The sequence below is a fragment of the Staurois parvus genome, unplaced genomic scaffold, assembly GCF_062004578.1.
Source record: "Staurois parvus isolate SC_StPar_1 unplaced genomic scaffold, SC_StPar_1.0 ptg001447l, whole genome shotgun sequence".
NCBI lineage: Eukaryota > Metazoa > Chordata > Amphibia > Anura > Ranidae > Staurois > Staurois parvus.
The window spans coordinates 168,714-187,881 of record NW_028319243.1 but is presented as its reverse complement, the minus strand read 5'-3'; the positions used below and the strand labels follow the sequence as shown (position 1 = coordinate 187,881).

Here is a 19,168-nt window from a genome sequence, read left to right as displayed (position 1 = left end):
ATAAGGGGGGATATGATCTACATGTATAATACATAAGGGGGATATGATCTCCATGTATAATACATAAGGGGGGATATGATCTCCATGTATAATACATAAGAGGGGGATATGATCTCCATGTATAATACATAAGGGGGGATATGATCTCCATGTATAATACATAAGGGGGATATGATCTCCACGTATAATACATAAGGGGGGATATGATCACCATGTATAATACATAAGGGGGATATGATCTCCATGTATAATACATAAGGGGGGGATATGATCTCCATGTATAATACATAAGGGGGGGATATGATCTCCATGTATAATACATAAGGGGGGATATGATCTCCATGTATAATACATAAGGGGGATATGATCTCCATGTATAATACATAAGGGGGGATGTGATCTCCATGTATAATACATAAGGGGGGGATATGATCTCCATGTATAATACATAAGGGGGATATGATCTCCATGTATAATACTTAAGGGGGGATATGATCTCCATGTATAATACATAAGGGGGGATATGATCTCCATGTATAATACATAAGGGGGAGATATGATCTCCATGTATAATACATAAGGGGGGATATGATCTCCATGTATAATACATAAGGGGGGATATGATCTCCATGTATAATACATAAGGGGGGATATGATCTCCATGTATAATACATAAGGGGGGGATATGATCACCATGTATAATACATAAGGGGGATATGATCTCCATGTATAATACTTAGGGGGGATATGATCTCCATGTATAATACATAAGGGGGATATGATATCCATGTATAATACTTAGGGGGGATATGATCTCCATGTATAATACGTAAGGGGGATATGATATCCATGTATAATACTTAGGGGGGATATGATCTCCATGTATAATACGTAAGGGGGATATGATATCCATGTATAATACATAGGGGGATATGATCTCCATGTATAATACATAAGGGGGGATATGATCACCATGTATAATACATAAGGGGGAGATATGATCTCCATGTATAATACATAAGAAGGGATATGATCTCCATGTATAATACATAAGGGGGGATATGATCTCCATGTATAATACATAAGGGGGGATATGATCTCCATGTATAATACATAAGGGGGGATATGATCTCCATGTATAATACATAAGGGGGATATGATCATCATGTATAATACATAAGGGGGGATATGATCTCCATGTATAATACATAAGGGGGGATATGATATCCATGTATAATACTTAGGGGGGATATGATCTCCATGTATAATACATAAGGGGGGATATGATCTCCATGTATAATACATTAGGGGGGATATGATCTCCATGTATAATACATAAGGGGGGATATGATCTCCATGTATAATACATAAGGGGGATATGATCATCATGTATAATACATAAAGGGGGATATGATCTCCATGTATAATACTTAGGGGGGATATGATCTCCATGTATAATACATAAGGGGGATATGATCCCCATGTACAGTATAATACATAAGGGGGGATATGATCTCCATGTATAATACATAAGGGGGGATATGATCTCCATGTATAATACATAAGGGGGGATATGATCTCCATGTATAATACATAAGGGGGGATATGATCTCCATGTATAATACATAAGGGGGATATGATCTCCATGTATAATACATAAGGGAGGATATGATCTCCATGTATAATACATAAGAAGGGGATATGATCTCCATGTATAATACTTAAGGGGGGATATGATCTCCATGTATAGTACATAAGGGGGGATATGATCTCCGTGTATAATACATAAGGGGGATATGATCACCATGTATAATACATAAGGGGGGATATGATCTCCATGTATAATACATAAGGGGGGATATGATCTCCATATATAATACATAAGGGGGGATATGATCTCCTTGTATAATACATAAGGGGGGATATGATCTCCATGTATAATACATAAGGGGGGATATGATCTCCATGTATAATACATAAGGGAGGATATAATCACCATGTATAATACATAAGGGGGGAAATGATCTCCATGTACAGTATAATACATAAGGGGGGGATACAATCTCCATGTATAATACATAAGGGGGGGATATGATCTACATGTACAATACATAAGGGGGGATATGATCTCCATGTATAATACATAAGGGGGGGATATGATCTACATGTACAATACATAAGGGGGGATATGATCTCCATGTATAATACATAAGGGGGGATATGATCTCCATGTATAATACATAAGGGGGATATGATAACCATGTATAATACATAAGGGGGGATATGATCTCCATGTATAATACATAAGGGGGGATATGATCTCCATGTATAATACATAAGGGGGGATATGATCTCCATGTATAATACATAAGGGGGGATATGATCACCATGTATAATACACAAGGGGGGATATGATCTCCATGTATAATACATAAGGGGGGATATCATCTCCATGTATAATACATAAGGGGGGGAAATGATCTCCATGTACAGTATAATACATAAGGGGGGGATACAATCTCCATGTATAATACATAAGGGGGGGATATGATCTACATGTACAATACATAAGGGGGGATATGATCTCCATGTATAATACATAAGGGGGGGGGGATATGATCTACATGTACAATACATAAGGGGGGATATGATCTCCATGTATAATACATAAGGGGGGATATGATCTCCATGTATAATACATAAGGGGGATATGATCACCATGTATAATACATAAGGGGGATATGATCTCCATGTATAATACATAAGGGGGATATGATCACCATGTATAATACATAAGGGGGATATGATCTCCATGTATAATACATAAGGGGGGGATATGATCTCCATGTATAATACATAAGGGGGGATATGATCTCCATGTATAATACATAAGGGGGATATGATAACCATGTATAATACATAAGGGGGATATGATAACCATGTATAATACATAAGGGGGATATGATCTCCATGTATAATACATAAGGGGGATATGATCTCCATGTATAATACATAAGGGGGAATATGATCTCCATGTATAATACATAAGGGGGGGATATGATCTCCATGTATAATACATAAGGGGGGATATGATCTCCGTGTATAATACATAAGGGGGGATATGATCTCCATGTATAATACATAAGGGGGAATATGATCTCCATGTATAATACATAAGGGGGGGATATGATCTCCATGTATAATACATAAGGGGAGATATGATATCATGTATAATACATAAGGGGGGGATATGATCTACATGTACAATACATAAGGGGGGATATGATCTCCATGTATAATACATAAGGGGGGGGGGGATATGATCTCCATGTATAATACATAAGGGGAGATATGATATCATGTATAATACATAAGGGGGGGGGGGTATGATCTCCATGTATAATACATAAGGGGGATATGATCTCCATGTATAATACATAAGGGGGATATGATCTCCATGTATAATACATAAGGGGGGATATGATCTCCATGTATAATACATAAGGGGGGATATGATCTCCATGTATAATACATAAGGGGGGGATATGATCTCCATGTATAATACATAAGGGGGGATATGATCGCCATGTATAATACATAAGGGGGGATATGATCTCCATGTATAATACATAAGGGGGGATATGATCTCCATGTATAATACATAAGGGGGGATATGATCTCCATGTATAATACATAAGGGGGGATATGATCTCCATGTATAATACATAAGGGGGGGATATGATCTCCATGTATAATACATAAGGGGGGGATATGATCTCCATGTATAATACATAAGGGGGATATGATCTCCATGTATAATACATAAGGGGGTGTATGATCTCCATGTATAATACATAAGGGGGGGTATGATCTCCATGTATAATACATAAGGGGGAATATGATCTCCATGTATAATACATAAGGGGGGGTATGATCTCCATGTATAAATACATCAGTGGTTCATATAGTGAACTCGGTGTAGAGTTATTCCCCCTGAGGTCATCACAGAGGACAAGGGGGCGCTCTTTATGTCTGGAGGAAAAGAGATTTGATCTCCAAACAAGGAAAGGTTTCTTCGCAGTGAGAGCTGTGAGAATGTGGAATAGACTCCCTCCAGAGTTGGTTGTGGCCAGCTCAGTGGATTGCTGTAGGAAAGTCCTGGATTCTTTCTTGGATACACAGAATATAACTGGATATAACATTTATAGGGAAAGTTGATCCAGGGAATATCCGATTGCCTCTCTGGGGACCCGGAAGGAATCTTTTTACCAGCAGGTGCAAACTGGATCGTGCTTTGTTGGGTTTTTTTGCCTTCCTCTGGATCAACTGTGGGTGTAGGATTATAGCTTTTTTTTTTTCTATGGTTGAACTGGATGGACTTTTGTCTTTTTTCAGCCAGACTAACTATGTAACTATGAAACTCTGGAGGTGTTTCATGAGCTTCCTGATCATGTGATTGGCTGTCACAGTGATCACATGATTAACAGCTCATCCTATCTGCTCTCAATCTTTACTGTGTGACCAGGAGATGCCAGTGACAGTGCAGTCACAGTGCTGAGGAATGCCAGTCACAGTGCAGTCACAGTGCTGGGGGATGCCAGTGACAGTGCAGTCACAGTGCTGGGGGATGCCAGTGACAGTACAGTCACAGTGCTGGGGGATGCCAGTGGCAGTGCAGTCACAGTGCTGGGGGATGCCAATGACAGTGCAGTCACAGTGTTGGGGGATGCCAGTGGAAGTGCAGTCACAGTGCTGGGGGATGCCAGTGGCAGTGCAGTCACAGTGCTGGGGGATGCCAATGACAGTGCAGTCACAGTGCTGGGGGATGCCAGTGGCAGTGCAGTCACAGTGCTGGGGGATGCCAGTGACAGTGCAGTCACAGTGCTGGGGGATGCCAGTGACAGTGCAGTCACAGTGCTGGGAGATGCCAGTGGCAGTGCAGTCACAGTGCTGGGGGATGCCAGTGACAGTGCAGTCACAGTGCTGGGGGATGCCAGTGACAGTGCAGTCACAGTCCTGGTGGTGTACAATTGAGTGCTCTCCCAGCACAATACAGCAATGCCAGAAAGACACATATATTTGGCAGCACGGAGTAGTCCCCGGGTTCTTTCACATCCTAGTGTATCTGCAGTCAGGCACACAATGTCAGTCTCTCTTCTGGCTCAGAAAACTAGAGCGCATGGGTCCAACATAAGGCGCACAGGCTGAACCGGCTCACCAGGCCATTTCTAGTGGCCCTTGCACCTCTCCTGAAGCTGCGGCACCTCCTTCATCTCCACCCCCGCCTTGTTTTAGCAGTTGGCAGCAGAGAGGAGGGCAGATCTCCTCTGCCATAAACTGCCTTCTCTGTGCAGCTCTGGAGAGGCTTGTCTCTGCCCCCCCCCCCCGTCTCAGCAGCTGGCTGCAAAGAGGAGGACAGAGCTCCAGCAGCACCTCCTCATCTCCACCTCCCCTGACTCCACCAGCTGACTCCAGCCCTCCCCTGGTCCTCCTCCAGACCCTGCACTTTTTGCTTCCCAGCTCCCCCTCAACTTCTTCCCAGCAACAGCACAAGGTAAGGGGGTGCACTGTGATGTAAGCGAGGGTGGGGGATTCTTGACATCTGATGTAAGGGGTGGCAGGGGGTGCTTTGATCATCTTACAGATTCAACCGGCAACCATAATACTGATGCGGCCCGCGATTCAATTGAGTGTGCCACCCCCGATCTAGAGAATGTCCCCAATTTCAGCCAGCACTGACACTAATACACAAGGGATATTAGCGGTTCACAGTCACTAGGATCCTACATTCAGGTCGGTACTCACCATGCAGGGGCGTCCCTAGGGTTGGTGTCACCCGGTGTGATAACACTTGGTGACACCCCCTCCGATCCCCGCAGGATGGTTCGGATCTGCGGATTGAGCATAAGGGATCGGACTCTGATCCATTATGCTCCCCAATCCGCAGATCCGATCCATCCCTCGGGGATCGTCAGTATGCAACCTATACGGGGTGACACCGGACCCGCTCTGCGAAAAGGTAGGTTGTAAAGAAAGCCGACAATCCCCGCAGGATGGATCGGATCTGCGGATTGGGGAGCATAATGGATCAGACTCCAATCCATTATGCTCAATCCGCACAGCCTACATCTGTTTGCTGCCTGTATCCTAGAGACACAAGAAACGAGTGGAATCTGATCAAAGTGATATAGAAAAGAAAAAAGGTGACACTGAAGCAGGTGTCCCCATTGGAAGATTTCCCCTCAACTCCTGTTCCGGTGACACATCTGCTATGGACAGGGCTGCTGTTAGAAACCACGGCGTCCCATACAGCCAAACTGACAGGGCCCCCTTAAAAAAAACACAGTTTCCTATGCTTCAGTTATGAATGAACACACTGAGCGATCAGTACTGATCACTCATTGTGTTCATTCAGGAATGAAAGGGGCTGGTTAATTTGATATATTTATCATACCGTTCCCCTACTCTCCATCCTGAAGGATCCTAATGTGTGCTTGCAGCTGGAAGGAGAGGAGGGAAGCCGGCACTGTGGGGGCCCAGGTAGTTGGGTGAATCAAATGTGCACAGTGAGGATGATCAGCATGGTGGGATGGGGGGGAGGGGCAGTCACTGGAACCGATCCCCTGTATGGCTATCTCTGCAGCAGCTGAAAACCAGCGGGAGGGAGAGGGGAAGAATCCAGCTTTCAGATGCTGCAATGAGAGCCATACAGGGGATCGATTCCAATAATTGCCCCCCACAGTGCTGATCACCCTTCCTGCCCACATCCGATTCCCCCAGCTGCCTGGGCCCCCCTGCTGGCCTGGGCCCCATACAGAAGGACTGGTGGTACCCCCTTATCCATGGCCCTGGCTATGGAGAGCTAACCACCTCTCTGCTCTGCTGGGAGCCTACTGCAGTAATGGGGCCACTGTGTGATTGCAAATGGCTCAGTTCCCCAGCATCAGGGGCCCGATTTACTGAAATATCGGTTCCTATCCCACCGCACACATCTGATCCACCCTCTACCAGTAAACCGGGCAGAATGTTTCCCAGTAGGACGCAGAGCGGGCGCCGAGGTTCCAATGCGTATTCCAGCGGCTTCCAGCTTTTGTTAGGACTTTCCTGTTTATTTGAGTTCCACCGAGTTTATGTGAATTGTCCAAATTTAATGTTTTTAATCAGTAACAGAAAAAAGCAAGAAGAATGATTAAAGTGTTGTAATATATGACCGAGATATAACCTGATTAAAAAGAGGAACTTGTGGGTATTACATGGAAAACAAATTACATTAAAAAAAAATAGAACTATGGACTCCCTTTATAAAAAGTACGAGCTACACTTACCATTTCCTCTTAGACCCCCTGAAAAGTACAACAAACACTTGTGGATCCTGCCAGTGAAGTCCACCCAACACCGCTTCTTCCCACATGGAAGAAACATAGATTTGAAATATATTTTAAAAATATTCTTCCCAAATACAGGTGAAACTCAAAAAATGAGAATATGGTGCAAAAGTTCATTTATTTCAGTGCAGCAACTTAAAAGGTGAAACTAATATATGAGACTCATTCCATGCAAAGCAATATAGTTCAAGCCGTGATTTGTCATCATTGTGATGATTATGGCTTCCAGCTCATGAAAACCCCAAATCCACAATCTCAGAAAATGAGAATATTCCATGCAATCAATAAAACACGGATTGTACATAGAACAATATTGCACCTCTGAAAAGTAGAAGCATGCATATGTACTCAGTACTTGGTTTGGGCCCCTTTTGCAGCAATTACTGCCTCAATGCGGCGTGGCATGGAAGCTATCAGCCTGGGGCACTGCTGAGGTGTTATGGAAGACCAGGATGCTTCAATAGCGGCCTTCAGCTCTTCTGCATTGTTCGGTCTCATGTCTCTCATCTTTCTCTTGGCAATGCCTCATAGATTCTCTATGGGGTTCAGGTCAGGTGAGTTTGCTGGCCAGTCAAGCACAGTAATCCCATGGTCATTGAACCAGGTTTTGGTGCTTTTGGCAGTGTGGGCGGTGCCAAGTCCTGCTGGAAAATGAAGTCAGCATTCCCAGAAAGGTCGTCTGCGGAAGGAAGTATGAAGTGCCCCAAAATCTCCTGGTAGACGGCTGTGTTGACCCTGGACTTAATGAAGCACAGTGGACCAACACCAGCAGATGACATGGCTCCCCAAATCAACACAGACTGTGGAAACTTCACACTGGACTTCAAGCATCTTGCAGTGTGTGCCTCTCCATTCTTCCTTTATACTCGGGGTCCTTGTGCCTCTCCATTCTTCCTCCATACTCGGGGTCCTTGTGCCTCTCCATTCTTCCTCCATACTCGGGGTCCTTGGGCCTCTCCATTCTTCCTTTATACTCGGGGTCCTTGTGCCTCTCCATTCTTCCTCCATACTCGGGGTCCTTGTGCCTCTCCTTTCTTCCTCCATACTCGGGGTCCTTGGGCCTCTCCATTCTTCCTCCATACTCCGGGTCCTTGGACCTCTCCATTCTTCCTCCATACTCGGGGTCCTTGGGCCTCTCCATTCTTCCTCCATACTCCGGGTCCCTGGGTCTCTCCATTCTTCCTCCATATTCGGGGTCCTTGGGCCTCTCCATTCTCCCTCCATACTCTGGGTCCTTGGGCCTCTCCATTCTTCCTCCATACTCTGGGTCCTTGATTTCCAAATCAGATGCAAAAGTTGCTCTCATCAGAAAAGAGGACTTTGGACCACTGAGCAACAGGCCAGGTCTGTTTTTCATTAGCCCAGGTAAGACGCTTCTGACGTTGTTTGTTGTTCAGGAGCGGCTTGAAAAGAGCAAAACAACATTTGAAGCCCATGACCAGGATCCGTCTGTGTGTGGTGGCTCTTGATGCACTGACTCCAGCCTCAGTCCACTCCTTGTGAAAGTCCCCAACACTTTTGAATGGCCTTTTCCTGACAATCCTCTCCAGACTGCGGTCATCCCTGCTGCTTGTGCACCTTTTTCTTCCACACTTTTCCCTTCCACATAACTTTCTATTAATGTGCTTTGATACAGCACTTTGGGAACATCCAACTTCTTTTGCAATTACCTTTTGAGGCTTTCCCTCCTTATGGAGGGTGTCAATGATGGTGTCAGGTCAGCAGTCTTTCCCATGATTGTGATTCCTACTGAACCAGACTGAGAGACCATTTAAAGGCTCAGGAACCCTTTGCAGGTGTTATGGCTGAATTATCTGATTAGAGTGGGACACTTTGAGCCGAGAATATTCCACCTTTTCACAATATTCTCATTTTCTGAGATTGTGGATTTGGGGTTTTCATGAGCTGTAAGCCATAATCATCACAATGATGACAAATCACGGCTTGAACTATCTTGCTTTGCATGTAATGAGTCTATCTCATATATTAGTTTCACCTTTTTAGTTGCATTAATGAAATAAATGAACTTTTTCACGATATTCTAATTTTTCGAGTTTCACCTGTATATTGACATAAATTTGAAATACTGCAATTTTGGCCGTATTCAACATATTTCAAAATATATATTTCAATATAAATATATATATATATATATACTGTATGTTGAAATGTGTTTTTATTACAAAATATATGGAACATATTTTTAAAAATACATTTTCAAATATACTTTATGTCTTTAAAAATACAAATCATTTTTGGAATGCATTTACAAATATATGTAACAATATATGTTAAAATGACTTTTTTATATGTTAAAAAAATCTGAAGAATATATTTGAAAAATATTTTTCATATATTTTGTAATATATAAAAAACACATTGACAGTATATATATATATATATATATATATATTTTTTTTTTTTAAATATATTGAATATGGCCAAAATTATAGTAAGGTTTGGAATGGCTTAGAATACAATGGGGAGTTAATAAAACGTGTCTGAGTCAAGTTCTATTCCAACTAATGATGCTGCATCAGCATTATGGTTGCCCATAAAAGGGCTGGTTGTGTCAGTAAGACTAGATATCCAGAGCACCCCCCCCTTACACCAGATATCAGGAGCCCCCCTCCCCAACCATCAAGAGTCCCCTTCCATCCCTTAAATTACAGAGCCTTGTGCTGCTGCCAGGAGGAAGCTGGGGGTGGAACTGAGAAGCAGAAAGTCCAGAGTCTGTTCTGTCCTCCTTTCTGTTGCCAACTGAAACTATTCTGACTTCCAAGCCCTGATGAAGGGGGTATTGAGCCCCTGACATGTGTTGGCTTTCTCTTTGTATTTCTTAGCCCTGACAAAGGCATTGCTGAGCCCCCAACTCATGTTGGCTTTCTCTTCTGACTTCCAAGCCCTGATGAAGGGGGTATTGAGCCCCTGACATGTGTTGGCTTTCTCTTTGTATTTCTTAGCCCTGACAAAGGCATTGCTGAGCCCCCAACTCATGTTGGCTTTCTCTTCTGACTTCCAAGCCCTGATGAAGGGGGTATTGAGCCCCTGATATGTGTTGGCTTTCTCTTTGGATTTCTTAGCCCTGACAAAGGAATTGCTGAGCCTCCAACACTTGTTGGTTTTCTCTTCTGACTTCCAAGCCCTGATGAAGGGGGTATTGAGCCCTTGACATGTGTTGGCTTTCTCTTTGGATTTCTTAGCCCTGAAGAAGGAATTGCTGAGCCTCCAACATGTGTTGGTTTTCTCTTCTGACTTCAAAGCCCTGACTACTTGGGGTGTTGAGCCCCCAACATGCACTATAATGCCAAAAGTATTGGGACATCCCTCCAAGTCATTGGATTCAGGTGTTCCAATCACCTTCATGGCCACAGGTGTTTAAAACCAAGTGTAAAGTTTTGGTGGAGGGGAGATTATGGTGTGGGGTTCTTTTTCAGGGGTTGGGCTTGGCCCCCTAGTTCCAGTGAAGGGAACTCCTAAGACATCAGCATACCAACACGTTGGTTGGTTTAGAGCTTGCTTGTTGGTATAGCTGTTCCTGCCTATTGGCCCTGGTGATAAATGAACCCTCCTTGTTTATTTCTATTAGGGTCGCAGGGGTAGGAAGTGAGGATAAATCTCCCCAATGGTGTCAAAAGAGTAAAAGGAAAACAACAGAAAATTTAATTATTTTCCCACTCAAGAAGTTTACTTAAAAATTAAAATTGAAACGTTCTTTTAACCTCTCTGTGGGGTGGATTTACTAAAGAAGTACAGACTGTTCACGAAGAGAATGTTCACCCAGTTCAGTTAATAGGATAAAGCTGTTCACTTCAACCAATCATGTGTTAGGAAAAATGCTGCGCAACTGAACACAGCTTCACCGTATTTACTAACATTCACTTTGCAGTGAACAAATTCTACTCCTTTAGAAAATCAACCTCTTTGTGTCCTGTACATAGGGGGAATACATCGCCGACCGGGAAAAACGAAGGCAGTGGATGACCGGCTTCACTGGATCTGCAGGTAACGATCCACAACATAGCTTTCCTGCTATGAAGTGTATGTACATGTGCATGCTGCCATCTTTGATTGTCCTGAGCATGCACAGATGTGTCAAAGGCAAGGGTAGACTGACAACTCATGGGGCCCCCGGGCAATAGGGGATCATGGGGCCCCTGTGTCCTCACCCACACTCAAACCACTCCCAAAAAAAGCCCATGAAAGGTACCAGGGGCATCTCATGGGGCCCCCTACTGACCCCGGCCCTCGGCTAGTGCCCGAGTGTCTGAATGGTCAGTCCACCCCTGGTCAAAGGGTTCTATGTGATCTTCAGGGCCTGGCAGAGCCATGCAGCAGCTTTGCGTATGAGGGTACTGAAGGCCATGCAGAGACCTTCAGCCTGGATCAGACACAACATTATACTAGGCAAGAAAGAAGGAAGTGCAAAAAAAAAAGAAAAGAAATCAAAGAACAAAACATATCCAATTGTGGGGACTGGAGCCAGATACAAACAGTTAGTTTTTAGGATGAAGGTCCACTTTCAATAATTGACAGTATAAGTGGTGGCTAAACCTTTGAGATAGTAATTGATGTTTTAAAGGCTACAAACAGAGAAGGTCACACTCCAATGACGTCACTGGTATGTCAATTTATTCAACATACACTATATTGCCAAAAGTATTTTCCACATGAACTTTAATGGCACCCCAGTCTTAGTCCGTAGGGTTCAATATTGAGTTGGCTCCGCCCTTTGCAGCTATAACAGCTTCAACTCTTCTGGGAAGGTCATCCACAAGGTTTAGGAGGGTGTCTATGGGAAGGTTGGACCATTCTTCCAGAAGTATATTTGTGAACAGGGGCAGACTGACCATTTGGAAACTCGGGCACTGCCCGAGGGCCAGGTGTCAGTAGGGGGCCCCATGAGATGCCCCTGGTACGTTTTTCATAGGCTTTTTTGAGCTTCGGGAAGGATACAGGGACCCCATGATCCCCTATTGCCCTATGAGTTGTCAGTCCGCCCGTTTGTGAGTTCAGGCACTGATGTTGGACGAGAAGGCCTGGCTTGCAGTCTCCACTCTAATTCATCTTAGAGGAGTTCTATGGGGTTGAGGTCAGGACTCTGTGCAGGACAGTCAAGTTCCTGAACCCCAAACTTGCTCCTCCATGTCTTTATGGACTTTGCTTTGTGCACTAGTGAGCAGTCATTTTGGAACAGGAAGGGGCCATCCCCAAACTCTTCCCACAAAGTTGGGAGCATGAAATTGTCCAAAATGTCTTGGTATGCTGACGCCTTAAGAGTTCCCTTCACTGGAACTAGGGGGCCAAGCCCAACCTCTGATAAACAACCCCACACCATAATCCCCCCTCCACCAAACTTTACACTTGGCACAATGCAGTCAGGCAAGTACCGTTCTCCTGGCAACTGCCAAAACCAGACACGTCCATCGAATTCTGTGAAGTGAAGCAAAAAGTAAGAGGGCACCAACCTTGCGCATTACCTGAGTAATTCAGTGATTTTAATAAATAAAATATATATACTCACAAACAAGGATGTAAAAAAAGCATTACAGATCCTCAAAGGAACTAGGGAGTGTAGAGCCAGTGTGAGTCAAGTCATGAGGGTAGACTCTCAAAGTGAGGTTGACGCGTTTCGAAGGGAGAGCTCTGATGAAGAAGGGTCTCCCTTCGAAACGCATCAGCCTGACTTTGAGTCTACCCTCGTGACTTGACTCACACTGGCTCTACACTCCCCAGTTCCTTTGAGGATCTGTAACGCTTGTTTTACATTCTTGTTTGTGAGTATATATATTTTATTTATTAAAATCACTGAATTACTGAGGTAATGCGCAAGGTTGGTGCGTTCTTTCTTTTTGCTTCACTTCACAGTATCAGTCGGGCTTCCCCAGCCTTATTGTAGAGCTGCACTGGTGGAATTGTTTTGAGGTTCCTCGATTCCTAGAGAGCAGGAGGTGTTATCTTTGTATCTACGTCCATCGGATTGCCAGACAAAGAAGCGTGATTGGTCACTACAGAGAACACATCTCCGCTGCTCTAGAATCCAGTGGTGGCGTGCTTTACACCACGGCATCCAACGCTTTGCATTGCACTTGGTGATGTAAGGCTTGGATGCAGCTGCTCGGCCATGGAAACCCATTCCATGAAGCTCTCTACACACTGGTGTTGGGCTCATCTGAAGGCCACACCAAGTTTGGAGGTCTTTAGCTATTGACTCTGCAGACAGTTGGTGACTTCTGCGCACTGTGTGCTTCAGCATGCGCTGACCCCGCTCTGTCATGTGACGTGGCCTACCACTTGGTGGCTGAGTTGCTGTTGTTCCCAGTTGCTTCCACTTTGTTATAATCCCACTAACAGTTGAGCGTGGAATATTTAGTAGCCAGGAAATGTCACGGATGGACTTATTGCACAGGGGGCCACCTATCACGGGACCACGCTTGGAGTCACTGAGCTCCTGAGAGCGACCCATTCTTTCCCCAATGTTTGTAGAAGCCATCTGCATGCCTAGGTGATGATTGTATACACCTGTGGCCATGGAGGGGATTGGAATACCTGAATCACATGATTTGGAGGGCGGGGCCAATACTTTTGGCAGTACAGTATAGCTGGCAACACAACCCAGCTTAAAGGATGTTTACCTTTCATAACCTGTTACATGTTACACCCATATTCAGGGTTAACATGTAACTTGTTTTGAAAGGAACGGCCCCCGCTCCCCCGTCTGTATTCTGTGAATGAGAAAACTACAAGTCCCGGCAGCCTTTACGCCTATCAGCTTGTAGTTCTCAATGAACTCCCAAGGCGCTGTGGAGTGCAGGGGCGGGCTGACCATTTGGAAACTCGGGCACTGCCCAAGGGCCCAGGGTCAGTAGGGGGCCCCATGAGATGCCCCTGGTCCCTTTTTCATAGGATTTTTTTGAGTTTGGGCAAGGACACAGGGGCCCCATGATCCCCTATTGCCCGGGGGCCCCATGAGTTGTCAGTCCGCCCCTGGTGGAGTGCTGTGGTAGTTCATTGAGTCTTCCTGTCAGTAGGTATCTGCTTGCCTGTACGGGATGTACGGGCACACAGATACAGCGACGGGTCTGCAGGAGACCTGCATGGCACCAGCGATCTGCTTTTGAGGCTCCGTAAACAAAAAATAATGAATGGACATTTTTTTACCTGCAAAAATGTGCATTTATTATGTTTCGTAAAATCCGTTAAGGTTGCTGCTCTCTGACAAGAGATAAAGGTGTTACATAAATGAATAAAATCTGGCCATCGTAAGCACCCCCGTCAGCGGTGAATTCCTCTAAACTGACTCTTTGCAGGGCCGTCCTTAATAGTGATTGGGCCATGGGCAAACATTTTTTTGCCCCCCCCCCCATGCAATTTAGCTGTCCATCTGCTCTGAGATATACAATAAATAGCTGATAAACTTAAAATCGGTTTACTGCAGCAGATCAGGCAGCAATTGCAATTGATTACCGGAGGTTACAGCATATCATTACCTCTCACTGACTAGTTACTAGAGGTTATAGCACACATTACAGTTTCCTGATTAGTTGCTGGAGGTTACAGCACATGATTTCTGCATGCTGATTGGTTGCTAGAGGTTACTGCACATCATCACAGCACACTGATTGGTTGCTAGAGGTTACTGTACATTATTACCACTCACGGATTGGTTGTTAGAGGTTACTGCACATCATTAACACTCACTGATTGGTTGTTAGAGGTTACTGCACATCATTACCACTCACTGATTGGTTGTTTGAGGTTACTGCACATTATTACCACTCACTGATTGGTTGTTAGAGGTTACTGCACATTATTACCACTTTCTGGTTGCTAGAGGTTACAGCAATTGATTATGTCTCACTGATTGGTTGCTGAAGGTTACAGCACATCATCTCCTCACTGCCTGCACACCATGGACTGAGAAGGTTAGGGGACCCACCTATAGACAGAAAATTCCTAGGACTCCTGAGATCAATGGCAGTGCTGGGCGGGAGGGTGTGATCAGTGGCAGTGCTGCAGGGAGGGTTTATGGGATCAGTGGCAGTGGTGGGGGGGATGGGTTCAGTGGCAGTGGTGGTGGAATGGAGTGGAATCAGTGGTAGTGGTGGGGAAGATGGGATGAATGACAGTGCTGATAGGGGATTGGGATCATTCGCAGTGCTTGGGGTGGATGGGATCAGTGGCAGTGGAGGTGGGATGGGGTGGAATCAGTGGTAGTGGTGGGGAAGATGGGATGAATGACATTGCTGATGGGGGGTTGGAGTCAATGGCAGTGCTTGGGGTGGATGGGATCAGTGGCAGTGCTGGATGGGGATGGGAGGTGACATTTCTACATTGACCACCAATTTTAGGGGGGATTAAAACTGATGACCAATGTAAGGGGATTTACACTGACCACCAGTGTAAGGGCAATTCTGTATTTACACCAATGTAAAGGGAACTTTACACTGGCCACCAATGTAATGAACAGTTTACACTGAAAACCAATATAATGGGGGATTTTACACCAACAACCAATACATTTCTACACTGGCCACCTGTGTATGGGGAATTTATGCTGACCACTAAAAGAGGAGCTGTCTGGAACCTCAGGGGGGGGGGGCATAATATACATATGAATGCCACCACTATTTACATATGAATGCCACATAGCAGCCACTCTTTCCATGTGAATGCTGATGGTCTGCACACCTGATTCATCTGTACATGGCAACAGGACAGAGCTGGCCAGCAAGTGACAGCACTTCACACTGAGATATCTGACACAGCCCCGGACAAAGACTTCAAGGGACAAGGGAATGTAAACCAGTACAGTTAGCAAGTATGGAGCAGCTTCTTTCGGCCCTACAACAAGGACTGAACCCAGGGCAGCTGCCCCTTTTACCCCTCCTTAACTGCCTCCCGCCCTCCATATAAGAAAATGACGGGCGCAAGGCGGTTCTCTCGTTCTGGCAGGATGTCATATGACTTTCTCCCACTCTAACCGCGCATGCATGGCTCCGGGGGCGCGCAGTGTGGTGATTGGTGGTGCTCTGTGTCCCTCGGACACAGCGGATCACCGATCAATGGAAAGAGCCAAATATGTTGGCTCGGTCATGTGATCAGCTGTGTCCAATCACAGCTGATCACATGTAAATGCCATTTCTCTCCTCACGAGCTGTCACGCTGACAGAGGAGAAGAGAGGAGAGCCGGTAATCACCATTCCTCAGAGGGAACACGTACACTGATCATCAGGGCACTGGTGATCAGTGTGGCCTAATGATCAGTGTAGCCTCAGCAGTGCCACCTGTACGTGTCCATCAATGCCAGCTGTCAGTACTCATCAATGCCACCTGCCAGTGCCAATCAGTGCCACATCAATGCCACATATCAGTGCCCATCTGAGCTGCCTTTCAGTGCCACCTATCAGTGCCAGTCAGTGCCACCTGTCAATGCCAGTTAGTGCCACCTATCAGTGCTGCCAATCAGTGTCACCTATCAGAGCCAGTCAGTGCTGCCTATCAGTGCCCATCAGTGTCACCTAACAGTGCCAGTCTGTGCCACTTATCAGTGCCAGTCAGTGCCATATATGAGTGCTTGCAAATGGAAAAACAAAAAGAGGGCGCACTGACCTAGTGCATTATCGTTTAAAAGTATTTATTGAAAGAACAAAGTAAGTATCATACTCACAATGGACATAAAAACACAGGCATATCACACCGAACAAGAAGTTCGATCCAAACAGCAGCTGAGTCCATACAATGGAACCCTGGATGATCAACTGGCTAACGCGGTTTGAGGGCACAGCCTCTTCCTCAGAGTCCATTCCCAGCACAGGAGAAAAGTGTTCGCTGTGTCGGATTTGCCATATGTGAGTGCTGCCTTTCAGTACCCATCAGTGATGCCTGTCAATGCCCATCAGTGCCACCTACCAGTGCCTCCGCCTCAGTGCCCATCAGTGCCACCTATCAGTGCCCATCGGTGCAGCCTATCAGTGCCCATTAGTGCAGCCTCATTAGCGCACATCAGTGAAGGAGAAAAATCACTTCTTTACAAAATTTAATAACAAAAACTAAGAAAAAACTTTTTTTTTCAAAATTTTCAATTGTTTTTGGTTTGTTTAGCAAAAAATAAAAAATCCCAGAGGTGATTAAATACTACCAAAAGAAAGCTCTGTCTGTTTCAAAAAATTGATAAACATTTCATATGGGTACAGTGTTGCATCACCGCGCAATTGTCATTCAAAGTGTGACAGCGCCGAAAGCTGAAAATTGTCCTGGGCAGGAAGGGGGTATAAGTGCACTGTAGGCAAGTGGTTGAAGACGGCTCAGACTTTTGCTGGTCGGCTTGGTCTGGTATAAGTGACTGGTAGGCAAGTGGTTGAAGACGGCTCCGACTTTTGCTGGTCGGCTTGGTCTGGTATAAGTGCCCGGTAGGCAAGGGGTTGAAGACGGCTCGGACTTTTGCTGGTCAGCTTGGTCTGGTATAAGTGCCCGGTAGGCAAGGGGTTGAAGACGGCTCCGACTTTTGCTGGTCAGCTTGGTCTGGTATAAGTGCCCGGTAGGCAAGGGGTTGAAGACGGCTCAGACTTTTGCTGGTCAGCTTGGTCTGGTATAAGTGCCCGGTAGGCAAGGGGTTGAAGACGGCTCAGACTTTTGCTGGTCAGCTTGGTCTGGTATAAGTGCCCGGTAGGCAAGGGGTTGAAGACGGCTCGGACTTTTGCTGGTCAGCTTGGTCTGATATAAGTGCCCGGTAGGCAAGGGGTTGAAGAAGGCTCCGACTTTTGCTGGTCAGCTTGGTCTGGTATAAGTGCCCGGTAGGCAAGGGGTTGAAGACGGCTCAGACTTTTGCTGGTCAGCTTGGTCTGGTATAAGTGCCCGGTAGGCAAGTGGTTGAAGACGGCTCAGACCTTTGCTGGTCAGCTTGGTCTGGTATAAGTGCCCGGTAGGCAAGTGGTTGAAGACGGCTCAGACTTTTGCTGGTCAGCTTGGTCTGGTATAAGTGCCTGGTAGGCAAGGGGTTGAAAGAAGTTTCACAATAACAGACTTACTGGCCAGGTGAGAAATCATGTTATAAATTATTCGTCTTCATTTTATCTCTCAGAGAATCTTTTTTAATTGACTTTGCACTCTTCATAAATATTTTCTCCAGTTCAGAAGAAAGTTGGTAAATGATTGACGATCATAAGAGAGAATTACCGGTTTATGGTCATGGGTTTATATAAATGGCTGGAATTCTTCTGTAACTTAAAGAAGAATGTTCATCTTTAACAAAGTTATCTGATGTGATCGCAGAGGATGAAATTGAAGTCTATGTGCATCTAGAGTTCATCTGAACAGTTCCATTACATCATTGATCCTGGAACAAACATGCCGATCGTCAATTCTGACCATGAAAATGCTCAGATACTGTATAAGATATGCAAAAAATGAGAATTAAATTAACAACATTACTTGGGGTAACATTAGGTCTGTTAACTCGTGTTAGAAATGTCATTATCTCTGTGTGAACCTCTGACTGCGTAACGCATATATGCAGTGCCAGGAAAAGTGGACTTTAACGCCCAGCCGCCGCACATAGGCATCCACGCCAGTCTGAGCGCATTCCCAGCACACTGCAAGCTCTCACAGATCTTGGACAAGGCTTCTGATGGGGAGCCAAGAGATGGTGACTCCCGACCATGTGCCTGCTAGGAGAGGCAATCACAATGGTCACGATAAAGAAACCATTCCACCATGAAGAGGATAGAAGCCAAACAAGTATAAAACAGGCCCAGACTATACCAAGTTCATGGAAAAGTAGA

General features: G+C 45.1%; 2 protein-coding genes across 2 annotated transcripts in view; one reads left to right on the top strand and one right to left on the bottom strand.

Annotated features, from left to right (window-relative positions):
- The window catches only part of XPNPEP2 (X-prolyl aminopeptidase 2), a 128,425-nt gene that overhangs the window by 17,184 nt on the left and 92,073 nt on the right, over nucleotides 1-19,168 (top strand). The window contains exon 4 of the mRNA XM_089662247.1: nucleotides 11,327-11,390. Within this exon, the coding sequence (XP_089518373.1) occupies nucleotides 11,327-11,390 (64 nt within the window). The remainder of the gene's footprint in view (nucleotides 1-11,326; nucleotides 11,391-19,168) is intronic.
- LOC149435928 (uncharacterized) overlaps nucleotides 1-19,168 on the bottom strand; it is a 118,013-nt gene that overhangs the window by 58,602 nt on the left and 40,243 nt on the right. The gene's annotated exons all lie outside the window — the stretch shown is intronic.